This window comes from Syngnathus acus, chromosome 1, assembly GCF_901709675.1.
Source record: "Syngnathus acus chromosome 1, fSynAcu1.2, whole genome shotgun sequence".
Classification (NCBI taxonomy): Eukaryota; Metazoa; Chordata; class Actinopteri; order Syngnathiformes; family Syngnathidae; genus Syngnathus; species Syngnathus acus.
Window position 1 is genome coordinate 7,119,384 of NC_051087.1, and position 25,325 is coordinate 7,144,708.

Sequence of the window (25,325 nt, forward strand, 5' to 3'; positions counted from 1 at the left end):
GCGTGTGTGTCTTTAATGGGGGTTGGGTGAGGGGGTTATTAGCCGATCCTCTAGTGGCCTTTAATACATCGACCTTCATTAACTCGTGTTACTGCCTCTGGTGTGTTTGTCCGTGTGTGTCTGTGGTAATGTTCTTTGGTTAACATTCATTACAGAGTTTTTGTTTAAAGGCCACTAATCTAATGAAGTCATTATAAAATGGAAGAAAATCCTGATTTGAGCATTAACACATGACACTGAGGTGTGTTTAAGGACAGCACAAAACTGGACATTTGTATTGTTTTGTTTTTTCTGCATCTGTCCATCATATAACTGAGTCTAATTTGATTACAGGCGCTTCTGGATACTCAAAGACAGTTGCGAGCTCACATCTCCAACTTCACCTTCAACTTGGGCTTTTCTGGCAAATTCTATCACACAGGTAAGTCATATCTTTCATAGTCAACATGTAAAATCGTAAGGACACAAACGCCCATGTTGAGAAAAATGCAAAACAGTGCTGCAATGGGCGTTAATTAGGTTCTGCAGAAGTAAATTATTACGAGTGGCCGAGTGACGCCTCGGGGCTAGTGGACTGCGCTGGGTTACTGGGTGAGGGTGGTGTCCTCTCGACTGGGTGGACGTTTTTTTTTTTTTTTGCAGGTTCAAGGCCAAATGCACCTGATTGCCAATTTGGCGGATAAGCATAGAGAGACTGGATTCTGCTCTGTTCATGCGCACAAAGGCACAAACTACCTTTTTGAACATGCCATCGTCAACATGTCTGTGAAATGACATTTTCCAAAACCACGCAAATTTATGCCCTGTTGAATTTGCCTTAGTCACAAAAATAGACCCTGAGATGACAATCATTCATATGTCTATCATATCTATCTCCGTAGACACATCTGGTGCATTTATTTGCTTGATGTGAGGCCATTCACATTGATATAGCCTGTATTATTACATCAACTCCCTGGACAGTCCTTTCTTTTGTATCCCAGTCAAGTTCATTTATATAGCCATTAATCACTAAAGAGTCTCAAGGGTTTTCCTACAGGTGTTTAGGCGCTGCAAAGCTAGCCCCACATATCAGTCGCACTACCTGGCCCATTACCTTGTCCTGTCCTGTCTTGTCCTATTCTACTGGTTAATTGTTATCTTTTTCCCCCCTGGGTTTTGGATGATTAGAAAACCCTTGTGCTATATGTCTGGGTGACCCCAAACTTTTGAACAGTGGTGTATTTTTGAGTTTATTACTTATATATCGCCTCACTTAACGCAGAAATTTCAACGGAATTTTATTGCACAGTAGTGCAGATCTAAATCTTCTCATCCTGCCATATCTAATTGGGAAGAGAGATATCCAATCCTTTTTTGATGCTATCTCGGTAATTTGGAGTAAGAGAACCGGGGTATGCGAATGTGTGTTTGTGTGTGGGTCTGTAGCTTCAAGGGCATTTTTCACTCATTCAACCTGCTAAGAGAGGCTGACGTTGAAATAGAAAAAGTTTCGATTTGAAAGGATTAGAATGGCAAACAAATATGATAGAGTACATTAGCATATCATCTATTGGGATGGCACCACATTTCATCAGTGTGGTATCTGCCATCCATCTGATTTTACAATGCACGCCGAAGAGAATCCTGCTGCTTGATGATGAACTCTAACCTTCGGCAACATGGAGTTGCATGTCGCAACATCTGTCACACTGCATCCTTTTGTCCTTGTGTGTGTGTGCGCCCAAACATAGGTACCGTGGAGGAAGATGAGGGAGACGATTTACTGCTGAAGTACGTGGATGAGTTCTGGTGGTTTCCCCACATGTGGAGCCACATGCAGCCTCACCTCTTCCACAATGAGTCCTCACTGCTGGAGCAGATGGTGCTCAACAAGGAGTTTGCGTTGGTGAGATTGTTGTACACACGCATACACACATTTACACACACACTGCTTGGCGCTGTCTATTCCCTTGTCTTTCTTTTCTTTCTTGCGTCCTTGAAATCACATTTGCTTTCTGAACCACCTCTGTGTAAAATAATTGCCATCTCATTGCCACGAAGCACCTGAAGGCAGAAAAATATGCACTTCCACACAATAACACACACAGAAGCACACTTTTGTTCCTACAGTTGTATACTCAGACATGTTGCAGGATCAAGTTATAAATGTGAACAAAAGGTTTATTATGTGCTAGAAAATACAGCAAGTTATATTATGTTGGGCAGAATGGCATTGGAAGGAGAAATATATTTTCATAATGCAAAATAGTGTTTAAAGAGTTTTCTGTTCCATCTATTGTAACAAAATTACTAGTGTTGAAAGTGGGGTGTGTTAACAAAAAAAAACATATATTATTGTTATTCATGCCGAGTGCAAGTCCGGTGCGTAGCATGGTCTAACTGTGCGAATGGGCGGGCTACAGCAAGTGTTGTCATTTTCGCATGCAGTTTAGTGCAATTAGAAACAGGCAGTTTGCGCTGTTGTGGGCATGAACACAGCCATATGAAGCGGCTTCTTTCACGTCCTTTAATTCACATTGTGAATGGTTGTCTGTCTCCAAATATGCCCTGTGATTGATTGGCGTCCAGTTCACACTGTCAGTCATGTTGCTCAAAATGTTGTTTCTTTGCAACTTGGAGCAGAAGGCTCTGCTGCCCCACACTGAAGAGAAAGGACACATAGGATCAATCATGTAATATTTGGACATAAACTTACTTAAAACCCTTCAAACCAAGCAATATTCATACTCAGCATTGAATACAAAATATGTCAAGGTTTTGGAAAAATATAGCAAGCCCTGAGATGTACTGCCTCACTTACCTCGAATGCAAAATCTCCGCTGCCCACAAATGTCTTTGACACACAAGCACCCCTCCGTGTAAACAGTTAACCCACTAAACACAATCAGCATTATTCCCTTCAGAGTTCCTTAGCCTCGCCTCATCTCCAGAGCCTTTCACTTCTCTCTTGTGCTGCGATAATTCAAACAGGAGCCCTTTGTTGAAAAAATGACCACAGATGCAAATGGGTTTAGTGTCGGGAGCCTCGCCTGACCGACACTTTACTAATCCCTAAATCCAAAAATCTTAATACACCCACGGCTAATGGGGCATTCACCTTAATGGTAACCCAGGAGCCATTTTTATCTCTGACTATTTAATCTGAATTCCTCAAGGTAGGATGCTGTTATTGCTGTGCTCTCCTTGCCTCCACTCTGTGTGGATGTATGTGTGTGGAGATCATTTGGATAGCCATACAGGGGTGTCACACATAAACTATGATACAGCGAGGTTGGATGTAGGTTCATGTTATTGAAGGTGAATGTGATCATAAAGTGCAATCCTTAACCTTTATTGCACCACACTCGGCTCGCTCATCTTGTGATGGCGTAAGTGGGTGTGCGGCACGGCGAAGGACATTTGTCTACAAGGTGCTCCCAGAAAACATCCGCCCTCGCAATTGGGCTCTAGAACATATCTATTTTTAATTCCCGTTTCTCGTAGATGAAACTCAAACATTTTGAGTCCAGTAACCCCTTGCAAGATTTTTCCAAGGTCTCCCTCATTATTCTGACGTCAATTGAAAATAACGACCATGTGTGATTCATTTGATATTCACAACCGCATTTTAATTGGCTCATAGCTAAGGTAGAGAAAAGACATTGATTTAGTGTAACTATTTTATTGGCATGCACTTAAAAAAAGGTCAATAAATTGTCTAAATTATTTTGCAGACCCCTAACCATGACTTGCAGATCCACACGGGTCCCCTGACCTCAGTTCGAGAACCACAAAGTCAAAACTGCCTTTTCTGTGTATTTATTTACAAATGAATTGTGTGTGCAGCAACATGGCATTCCAGTGAATATGGGATACGCAGTGGCCCCCCACCACTCGGGGGTCTATCCGGTCCATCTGCAGCTTTATGAGGCTTGGAGACGAGTATGGAACATCCGGGTGACCAGCACGGAGGAATACCCCCACCTCAAGCCCGCCCGCTACCGCAAGGGTTTCATCCACAGTAACATTATGGTGAGCACATACCCATGCAGCATCCACACATGTAGTATAAAGATTGAATAATGACTCCATATATTTTGATTTATTGGGTTGCCCACAAAAAAAGGAAAATATATTCTTTCCAGCTCATTCAACAGCATTTGAATCATCTTAAAATTCTTAAAGCGGCGAAATGAGAGACGACTTACTGGAAAGAGACAATCGCTCGGTCGAAACATTGTTTGGATAATTCTGCGGCGTAAAATGTGACTTACTTTGATGCTGCCTGCTCATGCAGCGATTGTTTCTTGCATCCTTAAACTGAAAATCAATGATCGCATGTGTCTGTGTGTGTTGGATGTAACCTTGGTGTGTTTGCGCAAATGTGTTATATGAATTGTTTGACCTTGACGAACCAAGGCATCTTCCTCTGTGCTATAATTCAATATTTAACAATGGCCAGTGTGGGTTAAGAGGCGAGCAATTCTAGTCTATACAGTATGTGCATTGCTTCATGAGAAGTATGAAGGTGCTTCACCAACAAGGGGCTTCTAAATAAGCACATCCGACAATTCAACTTGTTATTGTTGTTTCCTCTGAAAATGTCTTCTATTGATGGGAAAAAAAATCAACTAAGCAAGACCGAGATCCTTGTGTTTAGTGTTTTTTTGTCTGCCGGAAAGTTTGAAAGGCAGCATTTATCTTTCAATATTGTGAGCGGTTTCTTTATTTGTTTGTTTTTGTACTCCCTTCCAAAAATTGACCATCATCAGGTTTTGGGCCACGTTTGCTTTTCGTCAACAATCAGGATCTCAGAACACCCGCTACCAATTAACATTTTTAATTTTTTTTAATTTCATCTGCTGATGTTTGTAGCTCCTCCTCCTTCATTAACATGTCAGCCAGGCTCTCTGTCCAGACAATTGCTCCCTTATCCAGAAGGAGGGGGACAATCACCAAATGACACAAAAATGACTGGTTTCTAAGAGAACACTTTGACCTGACAAATGTAATTTTTAAAATCTGCCTTTATTTCCTGGGTTTTTGTTTTGATGTTGAAAACAACAGCACTTAATTCTTAATAATACATCGCTGACACTTGAACACATCATGTGCTGTTGATTTACGATTAGTGTCATTTTCATCCATTAAGCAACTATATTCAACACCAAGTTCAACAAAAACAACAAAATGTGGTGAAACAAATTACTCACACTAGTCCTTTAAATTTAAAACATGTCCACATAAAAATAACAACACAACAGCGATCCAAAAAAAACCACAACTCTCTAAATAACTCTTACATTTGCATCCAAGAGTTAAATAAGTTAGATTTCACACTCCTAAATATAAACCAAAACAATTTACAATACAGTTTAAGACTCACATAAAAATGTGTTATCACATGGTGTTTTTAATTAAAAAAATGTTTTGGAACCAGCCACTTAAAGCAAGACGTTTAAGCAATCGAGCAGACACAGGAATATTGATCCACTTTTCTTTCTTGTTCAATTAATTGGCAGAATTCATGGGACTAAAGCGTGACTGTTAGCTTAATTTGAGAAATTATCTTATGCCAACACCGCCCACTCGGCTTTTTGAATCCTAATGTGTCGTAGCAGTCGGAAAATAAAACTAGTAGAAGTATTGCTAGCCTGAATCGAACGACAACCTCCCCGCTGCCGGTGTTCTTTTACAGTCACTTCCTTCTCATGACCTCATGTGATGAAACAGCAAATTTTGTTGTTGGCTTGGTTGATGTGATCATTTTTGTGCAGAAATAGGATGCATCAACTATAGGCCCCTGTAGTGATTCTAATGCGGGCAGTTTGGTGACAAATGAAAGAGGCCTTCAAATTCAACGCTTCATTTACACGCGGCGGGATTGTATGACGCGAAAACCCCTGAGGGCAAGATACTTTTCTTATATTGCCCAGCACTTCAGTGATACTGCAGAGTTGCGGTTATGTCGCGATAAAATGTGATATCATCCATATTTAGCATAGATCCAGTCAGGTAGATAGTAAACCAAAAGGCCCTATAACCTCCATTTCACCCTATGTTTTTGTAATTTCTCTCGATCCGTCTCTTCCTGTTGTGCCTCTCACTTCATCTTTGATGGCTCAGAGGAGGACAGGAAGTCATCTTAAGGTTGTAAAATTGCTCTTCGTGTGTCTGGGAGCAGATTGAGAGACGCCCACTGGACCCGCGGTATCAGAACAAATCAGGCTGAGATATGGGAGATATGGGATTGTGTGCCAGCATATGTGTGTGTTTGTGTGCGCCCATGTGTGTTTGTGCACCCATGTGTCTTTTTAAAATGTACTATATCAGTTTGAGCTATAGCTCTGTGGATAATTGGTTTGGTGAAATAGTGCTGAGTGTCTGAAGCTCTGGTGGCCTTCCATCTCTCTCTCACTCTCTCGCTCTATCCAAACACGGTCTCTCTGATCTGTGTGTGTCTGTGTGTGTGTGTGTGTGTTGTCTGAGAGCGAGAGACTGCAGTATTAGATAATATTGATCTCTGAATATTGCAATGATATCTTACTTTATACTATTGCTCTGTTTAATTCTCCCACATTCCAACACTTGCACATCAGACGTTCCATCTTCAAGGTGATGCAAAGTGAGACCTTGATATCACCTGACAAGCATGTCGTCATCCGTACGGTGGAAATAACTTTTGCGGCTCATCTGTAGTCCTCGCTCAAACACAAAAGATAGCTGACCTGTTTTTGATTGGGCAGACCCTCTCGCCACAGACATATTGACTTGTCATCACATGAAACTAACAGCATTTAAATGCTAACTTTACTTTTACCTTACTCCGTTATGCGCCTCATTGCCACCACCTTTCTGGAAGTAATGCGCCTAACATGCCATCCGTTGCGCTTGATTTGATGTTGTTTGAATAAGGTCTGAGCACGGCTGGCAAACCGTCGCTGGGTTTGATGAAATTCTCATCTGCCATATAACGCGGCACTTTACAATATCCGTGACCTGTCCTAAGGTACACATCACACATTTTGAAAATTGCTGCATGCCAGCTTGACATTGGAGCTGTGTTTCATCTGTTCATCTGTCCGCTTTTTATGCCCTTTGATGAATTATTTCTGCGCTGACGAATATCTGCTTGACATGTTTGTTGCCACATTGGCGGGCAATTTGTCACCGCAACGTACGAGGCTGCCGCAGTAAATATAAAGCGACTCAGCATTTTGTGAAACACTGCATCTGGTGGAGAATGAGATGAAAAGATTAATGCTGCTCTAATTAATGGCCGTTAAATATACAAATAGACTAAGTCTAGCGTGACTGTCTAATGAGGCCACCATCGCTTCCTAAATATAAATAATATAGCAGGGCTCTCAAATGCAATATTGAAGAAAAACAGAATTGATTTGGAAGATTAATAACCTCGTCCTTGTTTGACCTTTCTCTTGATTACCATCCATGTCAGCAAGACTGTTTAATATAAACTTTTATAGAAACTTAGTCAAAGCCAAAACATGTACTTAACATTGCTGATACAGTAGCTGAAGTGAAACTTGTCTCAATGAATGTAAAAAATTTTTTTAGAGGTACAAGTAGCTATAGAAGAATTATTTGTACAATAAATGATAAAAAGTTGATGTTTAAGCAGCAGTGGCTGATGAAAGGATTTGAGTGTCTTTCACAAGAGTGTACCAAGGACTTGTTCCTGCTTTGAAATGTTAAGAACCAAAGATGCAACCTCACCTTACTGACGCACTTTAATATCAGATTCAATGAAGATTCAAACATACCTTAATGTTTTTAATAATTACTATGCTCTTTTCTTTTCATTTAAATCTTTTTGTTTTTTTGGGTCTTGCACTTTTTGCTTTTAATTTTTGTAAGGAACCTTTTGTTTCTTTACTTTGATTTGAAATAAATATCTTGAATTACAATTTTAATTCTAAAATTTCAAATATTTTTTATTTTAATTATAAAACTTTTTACTGTTTGTTCTGGTTGTGACAAACGTCTGCTCCGACTTCACCTCAGTTCTACTTTCTACTTCTACTACTTTCAGTTGAGTTAATCCAGACCCCTGAACTACCTTGCCTACCAATATCTAATCTCATCTGAAGTACTAAACATAATTAAGAAAAGAAAACATGAGAATGAAAACCCACATATGAATTTTAAAATAAATCCCACACCTTCCCACAATAACGTTGCAAGTAGCAAAGATCATTACAATAAATATAATTTGTTTGTGATGTAACAGTGTTGACTTTTTGCATAAACAGTGTAATAAACAGTTGTCTTGAATTTTCAAGACAACTTTTTCCCATTGATTTATGTATCTTTGTGTTTGTGTTTTGCATAGGTGCTACCTCGTCAGACGTGTGGCTTGTTCACTCATACCATCTACTATAAGGAATATCCCGGTGGGCCTAAAGAATTGGACAAAAGCATACGAGGAGGAGAGTTGTTCCTCACTGTTTTGCTCAACCCAGTAAGTCCAAAAATACACTATATATCATACTTATGTTCACATGAGGATTGTCCACTCTTGTTTGGATCGTTGCAAAGAAATAGAGCTTCAAAAAGGTCCCCTGCTTTTTTGAGTGTGTGACTTTTTATTTATTTTGTTTCGTTTGTTTGCTTTGTGTGCGCGTGTTTTGTCGTCTTGTTCTCACCGATGGCTTCTCGCTGTGAAGATGTGTTCATCTTTCCAATTTAAATTAGGTCTCACCGCAGGGTGGGTTGCTCTTTCCATCTCTTAAACACACACACACACACACACACACATGCCCCCGACACATGCTCAAACAGAACAAATTATTTCGACACATACTGCTGTGTGTCAGTTCAATTTATTTGTACTTTTTGCACTTGTAATTATTATCTGACGTGTGTGAGACAACAATTGCCGACAGGCATACAGAAGAACCGTCAGCAAGGCCAACGTGGAAAGAATATATAGAATACTTCAACACTGAAAGGTTTGTTCTCAATAGCCTTTGTGAAACACAAAAGACAGCATTCAGCACTGTGCTGACCTTACCTGAGGCCAGGCAACAATAGCAGAAGGTAGTTAAGGTAGTTGAGCTGTTAAGCGTGATGTGTTCACGGGCCATTCAAGTCTAGAAAGCCTTGTTGTAAGTTTGAAAAATAACTCTGGCCCAATGACAGTTGGGATTGACTCAACATGACCGCTACCTGACTCAGAATAAGCAGTTTAGAGGAAGGTTGGTTGGTTTATAGATGTCAGTGATGCACATCTCGAATAACAAAATTCTCAAGGCATTGAACTGATCGCAACTGGGTCGCTCTGGTTGTCTTCGAAGATGTTTCGCCTTTCATCTGAGCAGACTTCTTCAGTTCATGCAAGAATACAATTGATTCAATGCCCCGAGAATGAAATGACCTGGTTGAATGAGAATATTCACAGTCATACCAAATAATTAAAGAAGCAGACAACTTGTGAGGCACTTGTATGGATTTTCGCTTTTCATAATCATAGATAAAAATGCTCTTTCTGGATCCAGGCCAAAATGTAATCATTTTGTACCAGGGAAGGACAACTTAAATAATGGACTCACAAAAAAAAAAAGCTATTTTAAATATAGACAGAATACGTGCATATAATCAAAATAACTTCTTTTAATGTATTTCATTTTGTCAAAATGTATTTCTGATGTTTTTTTTCCCCCATGGCAAAGGGCTCTTGTACATTTAAATGACCACACAAACTGCTGAACAGCAGACCATTAAGTACCAGAACTACTTTTGTACAAAACATTCAACTCAAAAAAAGAAGCTGAATGGCAAACTCAAAACTAGTTTTGTGTTTTTGTACAGCTGGACAGTTTTAACCATCACCTTCAATCTCATCATATTGATCGGACTGTAGGTTGACTCATTCCTGATTCCAATGTGATATTGGAGGAGTCGTTAGCCTCGGGTTAACATTTTTCCTAATCTGTTGTCGTTTTGGTCCTAATGATTTTATGGTGCAATCATCAGTGTATATAAAATGTTCTATCAATAAATGGATAGAACTTAAACTTAGATTTATAAATCAGGGCCATCTTTTCATTTACTTTGTATGCCGGTTCTCATCAGCAGCAGCAATCTTACCAATTTTCACATTTCTATTTCACTCTTACCCAGAGACAAACACGTGCACAGGCTAATTACTGTTTTCCTTGTGGTCGTGTTGTCGTATGTCGTCTGATACGGGATGGAGCTCATGTTATAGCTCCTAACGGAGTGACCTTTTTTTTTTAAACACAAAAGCAATTTGAACCCTACATGACATGACAGTCCTCTGCCACAACTCACATATACACACACACGCACACACACGCCATGCAGCCACTGATGATTCACTTTCCTGTCTCCCTGCTAGGTTTCCATTTGCAGAGACAGAAGCTTTCATTAGTGTGTGCTTTGCAATCAATAGCGTTCTGAAGCGCGTAGCTTTCATCCCTTTGGGCTTTCCTTTTGTCTGATGATCCACGCGTTGGTAACATTGTCACTTCCCATTCAATGATTTTTAATCACATTTGGCCCATCGTGGCAGTTCAGTGACAACCACCAGCACGTCGGTTGCACAAATGCCGGTTTGTACAGCATTTCAATGCCACCTCGCCAATCATTGAGCCCTCCCCCTCCCATCCCCACCACAAGCTTGGCAATTGATTGTCTGACCTGGGCTCTGCAAACAGCCAATAAGGGCAAAGGAGTCCCTGGATAAATGGCCAGGGATGGGGTGGAAAAGCCAAGGGAGGCAGTGGGACGAAGGAGGAGGAGTAGTTGGCAGACAAATGGAGTTTTAATTTTCAGGTCACGGCATCTTATGTCACTTGAGAATCTAGAAGCATACAGAATAGGAGCACACATGCACAGGCCGATGCAAGTGTTAATGTTCCCGCATGAGTCGGACTGCATGTTTATCATGTGCGACTTGCTGACATCAGCAAAACGTAGACATTTATCAGGGCTGACATTTACCGATTAGCTCTGCCTTTCTGCTTATTAGCCAAACCCCAAAAAGTCAGCACTAGCCCCTCCCCTGCCTCACTGGCTTCCTGATTTACCAAGACTCTCCTGTCCTGGTAGCTTGACTCATTTCCTCTTCTTTTTTCCCTTTCAATTCCCCAACCAGAGCATCCGAACTTTGCTCACTCATTTTCTTTTTTTTTTTTCTTTTCTCCCCGTTCTCACTTTCACTTTCTCCAGTATCCTGCTGCTAACCTCTAATAGACTTGGCAGCTATACACACACACACACACACACACACACACACACACACCCACAACACACACACCACACACACACACACACACACACACATCCACAAACACACATGATGCAGCAACAGGGAGAAATTACATAGTGGGAGCAAAGCAGTATAACATAGCAGAATGGAAAGACACAGTAGCTGTTGACTGGAGCGGACAGAATAAATTGAATTGGAATCATTTGCTGTATTGACATTCAGCTTTCGATTATCCACTGTGGAGACAGAGATAGCTAAATGGGCTTAGAGAGAAAAGAGAGAGAGGCAAGGGCAAGAGGAAGGGAGAATGAAACCATGCGGGGGAGCGGCTTTCTTTTTAGTAGCAATAACAATTCAATCAAGGAGAATTGTATGTGGAACTAAGTGGTTGGTAATGGGGAATAGGCTGATAAACATCCAACAGTGGATGAATGGATGGCTATATGCACTATAAGAACAAGTTGTGATTACACCCACTGCATGTTGAAGAAACGAGTAGAAGAAAGATTGGAGCTTGTCTCCACATTTTGCCAACAACCAATGGATGGACGGACGGAAGGATGGATGGATGATGGATGGATGATGGATGGATGGATGGATGGATGGTGGATGGATGGATGGAGGATGGATGGATGGATGGATGGATGGATGGATGGATGGATGGATGGATGGATGGATGGATGGATGGATGGACGGGTGGATGGATGGATGGATGGATGGATGGATTTGAATTCAGAATAGCCTCCTCGGCCACAATAGATGTAAACAGTGGATGATGGGTCACATGGATGATAGCTGGATGACTGGATGAGACGAGAGACTGAAATATGCTTAACAAACGGCAAAAAAAAAAAGTAATTTCTCCCAATCAGGCACTCATGTTAGCAGAGGTTACAACATGTCATAACGGAACTACATGACTGGCCTAATCCTACAAGATTTTACATGTAGTGTGTGTGTGTGTGTGTGTGTGTGTGTGTGTGTGTGTGTGTGTGTGTGTGTGTGTTTGTCTTGATGGATTTTGAAGAACATCACTCCATGTAGCAGTGACATGCTTGATCAGAGCATCTAGGTCAATGTGAAGTGGGAATGGGGAAGAAAACATAAACTGATGTTTTGGGGCAGACCAAGGCTCTCCAGCAAGACGTTCAAAGATGAGAGAGAAGTGCAGAATTGAAAATGTTTGCGTGGGAGCATCAGGAGACAAGAGACACGGGACAAAGATTAAAAGAGGCAGGTGGGGTGCTTGGCTTTATTTCTCTCAGGTTTTCAAACTTTTACTCTCAGTGCATGAATGATTTCAGCGTAATCCCAAGGTTCAAGTACTAGAAGTGTATTCTTTATTAAAGGTACAAATGGGCCTTAGTGCCATCCAACATGCAAGAAATTAGGCACCACAGTGGATATTGGGGAAAAAAAAAGATTTACGGTTAATTAAATTCTAGGCCACTGTGGGTCGTTCCACTGTGTGGGTTTGGATCTGCCACTGTGTCAAGTGGCTTCTTAAATTCAGGCCTACCAAGGTTACATTTTCTTTCTTTTCCTTTATGTTTCTTATATGTTCACCCCCTCATTATTTTTTCTGCAGCGCTCCAATTCGATATGCAATCAGCCTTCTTGTTTCCCTTTTTTTTTTAATTTGCCAGCCAATGCTCAACCTCTATAATTAATGTTTCCATTTTAGTATCCATTTAGCTTGTCTTTTTCTGTGACCTGCCAAATCATTATCATCTACTGGGAGAACATAATTCACTTTTTGATCAACTCGCCTGCTTCAAAAAAGAGAGAGTCTTTAAAAACATCTTATTTACATCACTGTGTATCTATTTTATAAAGTCCGCATTGTGCTCCTCGCCTCCCTCCCTCACCCTAACCCATCTGCTTCGCGCCACCGGCAATATTTCTTTCAGATCCCAAATGTGAATGGATGTCTCCTGTAAGAGACTGTCTGGTTCAATTTTGCACATCTCCAAGAATTCACATCCATGAAAGAGGAGGTTTCCACCCTGTGATTCAGAGGAAAGAGATTTAGTGGCTTCATCTGTGTCCTTCCGCTATGTTACCGCAGCCACCCTTCTAGATTCTGATGAAAAAGGATGAACGATTCAGCTGGGAGAGGCCAACGTGAGGCAGACCCACTTAATTGTAACGCCTACACGTCGGCCCTTTGTGCACACGGAATGTCTGTTGTCGCCGCCGTCAAAAGGACACGAGCCCACACATGGTCACATCGGTATTGCGGGCCTTGGTATTCACGGTAGCTTTCTAGGTTGGCCGGATGCTGATCCGTCAAACCCCAACGCTGTCGCTTTCTATCCGCGCCAACCTTCATGCTTTAAAACTGAGCCCCGACGGTCCTTCTGTGTGTGCCTGTGTGCACGTGTGCGTGTGTATGCGAGTGTTCACATCCTCAGCCCTAAATATTCTGACACACAATCCCTCATGCACACACCCAACAAATAATTCATGTCTTAATGGCTAATGTTACCATTCCTTCCAGACATTCCCCATGTCCTCCAATCACAAAAGAAGAATGCATGTGTGTGCGTATCTCTTGTCTCTTTGATCATCCTGTAAGAGCACCAATGCAGACAGGCACAACATCAGCCCCCCGCTAACCCCCTTCGGTCCTCCCGTTCCCCCCCAAACACTACGCGTGTGAATTTCCAAGTGTCTGCTTTTTCATCTCGAAGCTGCACTCAGTGTTACATAACTAAATGAGCCTTTTTCCACTTTGCAAAGTGATAACAAATATTGATTCCCACTAGACAGGTGCTCTGACTTTTAAATAATCAGTTTGCCTTCCAACGCAGTCGATTGGATTGCCTGTGTTACCTCAATCCCACACAAACAGAGAATTTTGAAAATTCAATTTGGACTTTATCACAATTTCACACAGGCATCCCACTTTTGGCTTTATTCTTAATCCTTTTCTCTGCCTTTTCTTTTTTCCTCCCTCCACAGATCAGTATATTCATGACTCACCTGTCCAACTACGGCAACGATCGTCTCGGACTCTACACATTCGTCCACTTGGCCTCTTTTCTTCGCTCGTGGACAAACCTAAGGCTCCATACACTTCCTCCTTCTCAGCTGGCACACAAATACTTCCAGTTGTTCCCTGAACAGAGGGACCCACAGTGGCAGGTGTGCTTGTGTTGTTGTATTTGGGGTGTCATTTTCTTTAAGAGGACGTTTAAGGAAAATGTTACTTTGTAATTGCTTGGATACAAATATTTACCTTTAGCAATGAGATGTGCTGTCTGAACTGCACACATGCACACGAATAGACTTGCATTTCTCTAAGCCCAATATGTCTCATTTAAAACAACAGTAAGAACATTTTGTTTTGCTCTACTCTCGGGCTCCCCCTACAGGCATGAGTGCTTCCCTCATGAATAATTCACTCACTAATTTCCATACCAACTCCTCAAGATTTGATTTATTATTGATCCCGTTTTAGGAAAAAGATGCAATGTAATGGTCAAATGTTACAGCATGTGATCAACACTTAAGTCATTTGTGTTCCAGTCTTGCGGAAAAATAAATATCGGCTCATATTGTCAGAATCAGCCTAGAAACTCTTTATTGTCCTTAAGAGGGAATTTGATGACGCGGCGTATGCATATAAAGGACAAAGCACACAATTAAAATATAACATATACATAAATTACATAAGCTCAAATGTTCAGTCCAGAGCTAAACAATTATCATTTATGGCCCAAAAAAATGCAACGTTCACATTTTGAAATAAGAAATGGTCGCTGAGAACATGAGCAATAAAGGCAGTTGCCATTAAGTAAATGAATTGCACTTTGGATAAATGAAAACCCGGAGTCTTTTTGTCCTCCTCCCAGGAGCCCGAAAGCGATGGCCTGAGGGCAAAAGCTCAAACTAATTTTAGAGTGGATGAGTAGGTCAAATCAAAACAGCATTAGCCTTCTTCAGGACCTCTCTGTAGCAGACAGGAATGAGTCCAGCTTGCTGACTTCCTACTTTTTGTCCACCGAGGACGAACCACAATATAAAATAGACCTTGGGTGTCCGCTCATTGCATACATGATCTACATTTAGGTAGATGATCTGGGTGATGATGTGAAATTACATGTTGTTGATTGAAAGATTAAACACTGTTGTTGCCAATGTGTGTGCACTCGTGCAGCTGCAAGGCCTCTTTCAATAATACATGCATGTTTTATGCATATGTACAGTTACATGGCATATAAGCACTCATCCGTTGTCTATCCTCCCGCAGAACCCGTGCGATGACAAACGACACAAAGATATCTGGTCGAAAGAGAAGACCTGTGACAGATTACCCAAATTCTTGGTGGCAGGACCACAGAAAACAGGTGAGCCCTCATAACAGACGAGCAGGCTCTTTTGCGTGCTTTGTCAGAAGAGATGGATTAGTGAATTAGATATTGAAAGAAACCCAATCTGCTGTGCAAACAATAGCACAGCTTTTAGCCTCCAGGACTCAGCAGCCCTTCCCGTTTCCACCTGTCATTGTCACGGTATACCATGATGGACTGAGAAAACTTGCAAGACTTGAATACGGAGAACTGACGGGTAAAAAAAAAACACTGTGCACTATATTTCAGGCAAACAGGACTGCCGTGGCACATGGTGTAATTGTATCCTAGCCATTAAAAGTTCTGCTCTCTATTATATGACTTTCTTTTTATCTATGGCCCGGAAAGCACATGTTTGCCAAGTATTATAGTACCAATATTAACCATCCACACAATATATTACAAATTACATAGTCTCCCTTTACAGATAATAATGCACTGTTTGGGGTTACGCAATTAGGGAAGTATTAATTAAACAAGATGTGGATTATCCAGTGCTGTTGAATTTCACAGCATCATCTTTAGGGCTTCATCTAATATTCTCATTTTCAATAGAGTTCACCGAAATATTGATAATGGTCTCATGGATGCATTGCAGTTCTAATTACTGCAAACTACAAACTCAATGAAAACATATTGTCAAACTAAGCAACAAAAATGGATGGATAAATCAATAATTCTGCAACAACAGGCGATAATGCTGTGACTGGTCAGTATAGTGACTATATACAGTAGCTGCAGAATGGTAGCTACTCTGTATACAAGGCCATTTTCCAGACAATTCACCAGAGCCAATTATTTTAATCTATCCATATCTCTGGATCCTGGAAATGGGAGACCATTATTCTCCTCACATGCTATTTTATTTGGAGGTATAGAACTGAGCATACTCCTCTCATGCCTTTTATTTTCCATTCAAACAGTCCTTTAAAGATACCAACAAAAAAGATACCATGCTTAAAAATAATTATTTGCCCACCACCTGATGTTTATGTCAAAGCTGCCTTACATTAACAGCAATGAAAAATCCTTTTTTTTCTGAAGCCATTATTACACCAGTAAATAAGCTTTTTAACTAAATGTTATTTAATAATAAAGCCTTGAGTTTTATGTCCAATGCTTGGGACCGTAGCAATTAAAAAATACTCAGTGCTGTTTTACATTACTGCAAAGCACGTCAACAACAATAAACATTGTTGAATGATGTGTTACGATATTGAATCTAATTGTAAAGGTGTAGTTAATGGAGTAGACACTTCATTGCGGGTGTAGAATTAAAACTCTGCACGGGCCTTTGCACACAGGATTGCCTGCTCGTAATGCAATGAATTCTTACTACCATAATTAGTTCTTAGCACGAGGGGTGTGAAGGTCTCTGTAACGGCGCTAATTAACCAGGTGTTGATATTATGACGGCCGGTCACTACGGTAACGGGAGCATTCCAGCAGCTATAATTCAAACACTTTTTTTTTAATGGTATCCCTCGTATGTCAGAAAGGTTGGCGCTAAATTAGAGGCTGAACAAATTTGGGAGGAGACGTGCTGCTGATAAAAGGGACGCACGCACAAGAAAGTTTGGAATATTTTAATGGGCATCCTTGTGATCATGAGAGACACGTGCACGGTGCATTGTCAGCAGGTTTACTGGTGGAGGGAGGAAAGTATCGGAAAAGATGACATCTGTGACACATGCACACTGCTCAACTGAATTAATGAGCCCCTTTATGAATTGTGCTCTTTCTTGCAGGGACAACAGCACTTATCTTTTCCTCCTCATGCATCCCTCCATCTCTAGCAACTTCCCCAGTCCAAGACTTACGAAGAGGTCCAGTTTTCAACACCAACAACTACCACAAAGGAATAGACTGGTGGGGAGACACACACTTTGATATCTTCTAATGTCCCTTGCCTGAGTTGTTTTTATTTTTATTTCATATTTATTTCCTGATTGCCTAGAACCTAAGAAGAAGGGAACGGTTACAAACAAGGCATTCCATAAAGTAGAACCCATTTCTCCTTGCAGCCTTGAATGACACATAAAGCATTTGGTTCTCTTCAAAATGGTTCCTTTGAGCTTTAAAAAAAAGAAAAAATCGGAGTTTACATGGGTCTAATTGACCAGTAAATGGGTCGTTTAGCTGGCAAGAATACAGATGGACACATACTTGAAAGTCCGTCTGTTAGAATTTTAATGTCAAGTCAATTTCGAGCTTTTTTTTTTTAAAGTTGGAAATTACTTTACAACTTTACGACTTTGAGGACACCAGTAACAGCTCCATCTGGTACATCTGCAAGTTATTGCCATTGTTTTGTTAGAAATGTGTCATATATATGTAGGAAAAGCGGTTATGTATTCCACCGGCCATCCTCCACTATTATTTGAAAGTGATTGCACATTTGCACCATGGAAACTGCTGACCACAACAGGTTCTAGTGATAAGGTTATGATATTGAAGTTTTGCAAAAACAAAAATCACAAATATCATCCCTCTAACTATCATTTTTTTTCTTCTATATTCTGCTGTAAGTAGTGTAGACATTCTGGTGAATTCCTGCCGGGCTTTTATTCCAATCCGTTCATCTGTTTTGAAAAGCCAACGTAGTGTGTTTACGTCACTTAAATACAGTTATCACCCTGTCGTACAAATGAACCATCAATGTCACTTGCCGGTCATAACATTTTATTTGTTACAAAGGGTGTCTCCAAGTCTCACTAATTCACTGGGCCATGCTTTGTCTGGTCCCTCACATAGGACCAGTTGTCTTGGATAACTCTGCCAGGGACATAAAGTCCCAGACAACTAAGCTCCAAGGATCATTGGGACGCACATACCGATAAAGCTGACAGAAAACAAAATGTAAGGAAGCATGTGCATCTCTTTCCGTAGGTATATGGAGTTTTTTCCTGTACCCTCCAACATCAGCACAGACTTCCTGTTTGAGAAAAGTGCCAACTACTTTCCCTCAGAGGAGTCCCCGCGGCGCGTCGCAGCTCTGCTGCCCAAGGCCAAGATAATCACCCTTCTCATCAATCCCTCGGATCGAGCCTACAGCTGGTACCAGGTGCATGCATACACAAATACAGAATAAACAACTTGGCCACTTCATTCGATTGAGATCAGATGTACAAGAGCTGTCAAATAAATTTTGCTTTTACAAAAACTAAGATGCTGTTGACAATGTCGGGGGAGTTGTCACTCTGTGCTTATTATATTATGTTGTTTAGCAACAGCACTCATACTCTCTAAATAGAAGTATAGATTGAGCGAAAAAAGAATAATATTGATTTAACTTCTGTATGGAGCTAAAAGTACGGGCTCTGAAATGCACTTGGGTGAAAAAGTAACATTGGATAGCTACTATTCTATTATTTACATTACAGTTTTTATAACTTGGACAATGAGAAAAAGATCTTTTGGACTTTTCATGTCCCTCATATTACACGTCTCATGTTAAGTTAGTTCAACTTTTATGCTATCAAAACAAGGATTTGTTTTGTCAAATTGACTAAGAATAACAATTGAAAACACACACGTTAATTGTATGTGTTTTTTCAAATGTGAGAATTTTTGAAATACCACAAGCTGGTGGTTGTTAGGCTGGCACATGACTCAAGAGATTCGCCAGACATCATTCTTGGAGATGAAAAACAACAATCAATTTTCTTAAATTGGGGCATGGACGGGCAATATCTTGTTTCTCCAAATCAATTCCCATCACTATTAATGCTCCCCAATTCATGTTCTTCCATATCTGTTATCTCTGCCTCAGTCAATCAACATTCCAACCACAGTTGAGTTTTCATCTCTCTATTCACATTTTTTTTTCACACTGCTGTCACAGACATCTATTTTGATAGGAGCGAGGATATATATTTATTTTTTAATTAGACATTAAAAATAAAAAACTGTCAAAAAAAGAAATACTCATGTATGCACATATGAGAAATCTTTAAGTGTACTTGTTTACTTCTCACCACAGCTAATAAGAGTTAATCATCCAACGATAATGCTCTCAACGCTATTTTTGTCACCCCAGCATCAGAGAGCTCACGAGGACCATGCGGCACTCCGCTTTACCTTCTACGATGTCATCAGCGCCAGGTCAGGCGCCCCGGCAGAACTGCGTTCCCTGCAGAACCGCTGTTTGAACCCTGGCCTGTATGCCACGCACCTTGAGAGATGGCTCACGTACTACCCTGCTAACCAGGTGCCTTATCCTTCTTGTTCAACATGCTTGTCTGTGTCACTGCATTTTAAAATATAAAAATTTCCAAATGCGATTATGGTATTGTTTTTTTTTTTCCTTATAGGTAATGATCATCGACGGCCATCAGCTGAGAGCAGACCCTGCTGCTGTCATGGATGAAGTCCAAAAGTTTTTGGGAGTCACTCCTCATTTCAACTACTCACAGGCTCTCACGTAAGTCACGCGTCCTTGACGTCCCATAAAGCAACACTTGACACTTTATGTGGACTAAAGAATCAAGCCGGTACACCCACGGGACATAATAATGGAAGAAAATGGAGTCGGTTCACCTTTGCAATTATTCGAACATGATTTAGGAGTGTGTGGGAGAACTGTGTCCATTCATCCAGACATATCTGATGTCAAATGACAGAACCTAATTAGCTAATTGAACCAAATTAACACATTTTTCTTGCAAGAATAATTTGCTACCTTTATCTCCTTAGCAACGCTCTCACACTCAACTTTCAAACAGCCTTGCTTCCGCAGGCAGCATATTTTTGTCTCAAGCTGTGCGAATAAATATGAAGTTAATCCAGCTCACTGTGCCAGTCCAAATCACGACAAAAACAATAAAAATACACGAATGTTATAAGGTTCATTACACAGACTTTCACGTCTTTCACAGTCTATTTATTTATTGCCCTTTATAGTTGAGATTTGCATCCGCAAATGGGTTCATTTTAAAACAGTGACGCATAAATACAAACATGGCACATGACTTAGAACCCACCTTAGATGTGTTTTTGAAGGAGTGGCACACATTTTAACAGATTTAAGTAGTATTTGTGATCTAATGATATCATATGATAAATCTTGCCCACTTGGCATTTTTGCTGACTTAAATCCCAATGAGAGGAAAGCTGCTCAGATTTGGCCCAATTATCAACTCCATTCGCATTTGATCTCATGGCCCTCCGTTTCATTGATCTTTTTGCATTCTAATACAACTCAAAAGAGGTTATTTGCACTCTTTTTCACCCTTTAAGAATTGGAGAATTGAATATCTAGGCCCTCCGTTTCATTGATCTTTTTGCATTTTAATACAACTCAAAAGAGGTTATTTGAACTCTTTTGCACATTTTAACATGAGAGAATTACTAAACGGTTTATTAGTCAAGCATTGCTCATCAGAATGCAGCCTGTCTCTCTTCTCCAGACAGGGGTGTCTCAAGTTTTGTACATGGGGACAGAGAGCGCCTCTGTCAAAGATAGCAGACTGACATGCATATAAAATAATGTGCAAAGAGATGCATCTTGACAGGAGTGTGACAAAGTGTGTGTGTATGTCAATGTGTGTATGCATGGTGGGGAGCACAAAGACAGTCACCAAAAAAAAAAGCACGTTTTTTTTTTTTTGTCTTGTTCTTTTGACATGGCAGCAGCCTGACAGCTCCTCAACAACAAAGCCTTTTTATTTAATCTTTTCTTCCTCCTGTCTTGTTAAATGGAGAAAAATAACTCTTGATGAGAACACCAAGTGATGCATGAAGATAACCAGTAATATTTGCGTCTTTCAGTCACATCTACGTTTGCCAAAGAGCAGGGCTGGGAAACACAAGGAAATTACTGGCACCTCCAAATGTCTAATAAAAACAGATTAATAGTGTTTTCTTGGATTTGGAAAAATCATTATTTTAGTCTCAATAAGATGTGGAGGGTCCCCAAATTACTATTAATACAAATAACGTAGTATATAACTAGTGACAGGAAAATGAAGCTTCATGAAGCACTTATCTAATTTTTCCTCCTCTTGATGGTCTTGAAGTAAATTACATTTCCACTGCATCTTCAAACCAAGAGTGTCACCCTGAGGAGTAAAGAAATATGACGTGTTTCACGAAGCTTCAAACTATATACTTTAGTTCTAGTAACTAAAGTACAATTAAAAGGTTCACTAATAATAAAATAATATGTCACAGCTCAGTACTGTATTCTTTTTAATTTACCAAAAGCAGGTATACTGTAGCTCGGTATAGCTTTTCCTATTGTAGCAGAATAATAATAATAATCCTGCTGTATGGATACTGTGCTGTAAAACAAAAGTTATACTGCACAGTATCCACTATTATGGCAGATGATGCTGCCATATGGATACTGCATTGAAAAAGTCAATGATACGATACATTCTGATATTGATGTTGTGTCTCATATCTACTTAGTAAAGCACATAATGTACATTTCCTTCGCCCAGGCTGAGCAGTCCTTATTGGATCAACACCGAATAGTAGTGAGGACTCAGAGTTCATTTAGGTCAGGCAATTTCCCAGTTATAGACTTTCTGTTTCTTTCCAAGTGGTCTCTGCTTTAATAGAAAACATGCCTCAATTGTCTGGTTTATCATTATCTTCAACAAATACAAAATGCTGTTAATTGGCAATCATGAATGGGTCAAATGATCTGATTTGTCTACATCTGTTGTAATTTATCACTTTAGATTGTCCAGAGGCTGGTGAGTGTGAATATACGTTTGTTAAAATATTCCTCCTTATTTTTTTCCTATCTAGTTTTGATCCTCAAAAGGGATTCTGGTGCCAGCTCCTTGAAGGAGGAAAGACAAAGTGTTTGGGGAGGAGCAAAGGACGAAAGTATCCTCCTATGGAACCAGAGGTAAACACATTCACTCTGCCAACATTTCAACATTTATTGTGTATTGATTGAACGGTAGTGGGAAGGGTAGGTGGGGGGGGGTCTGCAATGTGACAGACAGTGACTGTCAACAGGCATCACTTCTCCCAGGGTGGTCAGTGTGCAGTAAACACAGCCAAAGTAACACATCATTAGGAACCCTCAGTAATGACACAACACCCTCGAGAGAGAGGCTGGGTGGTAAAATTAGGAGGTGAGAAGGAGAAAATCCAATCTATAAATCTTTGTCCAGGCCAGTGATTCTACAGAGGGTGGCCAAATCACACATTTGCTCTCAAATGAAGATGAGTGCACATGGATTCAATCCATCTTTTACGTGCAGTCACACATGGCTAATGGGTGTAGCGTATTCACCTGTAATTAAACTGTGGGCCAGCAGCTTCAACATCAGGATTTATTCAATGACCATTTTAATAATGTTACTTCTTACTGAGATTGGAATAAGTCAATCATCATTTACTATATTTATTGTGCAGTGTAAATTGGTCTGCATTTATTTCTGCTCTTTGACTTTGGCTGGATTGTAGCAAGTATCAGTGTTCCTCCAGAGCTGTTGAGTCAAGGCACATTTGAAAAATCTTGCGGCGCACCAACAAATGACAAATGTCACAAGTATTGATATCCGGATGTAATGAATATGATGGCTGTAGTTCATAAATGCACTTCCCCCCAACTGAGTGACACCATCATATTAAGATGAAAAACAAGTGTGATGAGATATTCAATCAATCAATTTCACTTTATTTGTCCTTGAAATTGAAACCAATTACAAATATATATATTTTTGTCCAGGCTCGGGCATATCTGTCCAGGTACTACAGGGAACACAACGTGGAGTTGTCAAAGCTGTTGCATCGCCTCGGACAGCCTCTTCCCTCCTGGCTGAGAGAGGAGTTGCAGAAGGTCAGCCGCATTCGACTCACCCAAGCTCAGGCAGACAGACGGACGGACGGATGGATTTTGAATTCAGAATAGCCCCCTCGGCCCCAATAGATGTAAATAGAGGATGATGGGTCAGACAGACAGACTGACTGATTGATCGACCAACTCACCGACTGACTGACAGACGGATTCAGAGACAGATGGACAGACAGACCGACAATGAGCGGGTGGACAGATCGACAGACAGACAGCTAAAGTATATTCATAGCTAAAGCCTGAATGTCTTTTTTATATTGTGAAGTGCAACTTACTTTTCTACCCTTCTTTACCCTTTCCTCTGCCCACATCCATTCGTTCTTTACCTCTTTCTTAAGGTTAGATAACCTTTGCATCCATGAGCCGGCGTTAAAGGCTACAGGTGAAACAGTACGGAGCAAACCTGGAGCATCGACCCTCAGACGCACTCTCCAGCGAACCCCGAGGGCAAGACGAGGAACGTGAGGCCTTGTTTCACACCTCTGAAAGGCAAAGAAGTGAAGAGAGAGCAATGAAATTGGAACAGTTGGGCTGGGGTGAAAGGATGAATGGTTGGAGCGGCTTGAAAGTCACTGAGGACAAAGAGTTCATCAAAGTAGAACTCTCACGCAGACCTGCAGTAAGGTTTTGTGTGATTTTCACCTTTAATTTATCACACCGGAACAGCGCTGGTCAGCTGTGTGAACCCCGTCATGTGCACTACTTCTTCAAAGATAAAATGAAAGAAAAAAAGATGGAAAAAAACCCCACACAAAATCCCTTTCGTTTCTCGTGTTGTTCCTGCCACATTAGGAATACGAAGAAGGGGCATCGTCTCAGGGTGTGTGGCCGCCTGTTGTTTGATTTTCTTTGAGTTTGTTTGTTCAGAGTGAAAGTAGTTGCTAGTAGATCTGGCAGCCTCGTTCACTTCAGAGATGTCACCCCAGGCTGTCTCCAGAAAATAAGAAGTGGGAAGGCGCGTTGAGGTAAGAGGTCTGTACGTTACTTTCTAGCATGAAGAAGAAAATGGCGCAATCTACAAGGTTGGTGGTGTCATTGCTGAAGACAGCAGCAAAGGCAATTGACCAAAACGAGCGGACGGAACGCGTATGATGCCTGGTTGTCCCCCCCTCATCCCCGACCCCCTCCTTATAAGTTGTTTACCTTCAGTTTTATGACAACGATCTTAAAATGTCAAAAATAAAAACCAAAATTAAAAGAAATGCATACATTGGAACTGGTTTGTGTTTTCTTGCTGTCGTGTTTGCAGCATGGAGTCACCATACCATGAATGAAAGAGATTGCAGAGGTTCAAACTGTTGTCAAAGTTGGATTGTTTTCATCGTAAAATATGAACTTTTTGTGAGAAGCCTTGAATAAAATGAAAGAATACGAGAAGGATTTAAAGACAAAGCAGGAGAAATGAAACAAGGCAGCTATGAAAAAGCCATTGCTTGTAAAATGGAAGGAGAGCGAGTGATAAAGGAGTTCGGAAATGTTACCCAGCAGTTGATAGAATCTGTTTACTCCATAGACTCACCGGCCACAGTATTAGGTACACCTAAACAATCTATCAAAAATTCCACCTTTACAAGCATTATAATGTTCAGTTTTGACAGTCTTCGAGGGATATCGATTTGTTATTTTTATTCAGGGTACAGCATCTGTATTGATCTGTTTTTTGGGGAACCTTGTTTAGATTACTTTTAAATCCATTTTACGTTGTTATCTTGTTAATGTCTTGTAAACAGTTTTTGTTTCATCCTGTTTTTCCTGTTGAGCCTTTATTATAATAGCCTTTATTATAATTCATATTTGCTCGATAATCGGTACAACTATTGTTGTGGAAGTTCCATACAGTGTTTTGTTGAATATCACTCTCAGTGAAACACAAAAAGGAAATCTACAATCACAGAATTGTTATATCATATTCATATTC

The 25,325-nt window shown here is 40.5% G+C and overlaps 1 protein-coding gene across 1 annotated transcript; it reads left to right on the forward strand.

Annotated features, from left to right (window-relative positions):
• The first annotated feature begins 318 nt into the window (after positions 1-318).
• Positions 319-24,623, forward strand: LOC119120382 (bifunctional heparan sulfate N-deacetylase/N-sulfotransferase 4-like). Its single transcript, XM_037247222.1, is given in 15 exon segments — positions 319-421; positions 1,734-1,888; positions 3,829-4,014; positions 8,336-8,464; positions 14,201-14,383; positions 15,492-15,588; positions 17,340-17,351; positions 17,354-17,405; positions 17,407-17,460; positions 18,481-18,655; positions 19,631-19,801; positions 19,905-20,014; positions 22,348-22,450; positions 23,282-23,392; positions 23,746-24,623. Coding segments are annotated over 14 exon segments (1,476 nt in total). The 5' UTR covers positions 319-421; positions 1,734-1,804; the 3' UTR covers positions 23,755-24,623.
• The last annotated feature ends 702 nt before the right edge of the window (positions 24,624-25,325 follow it).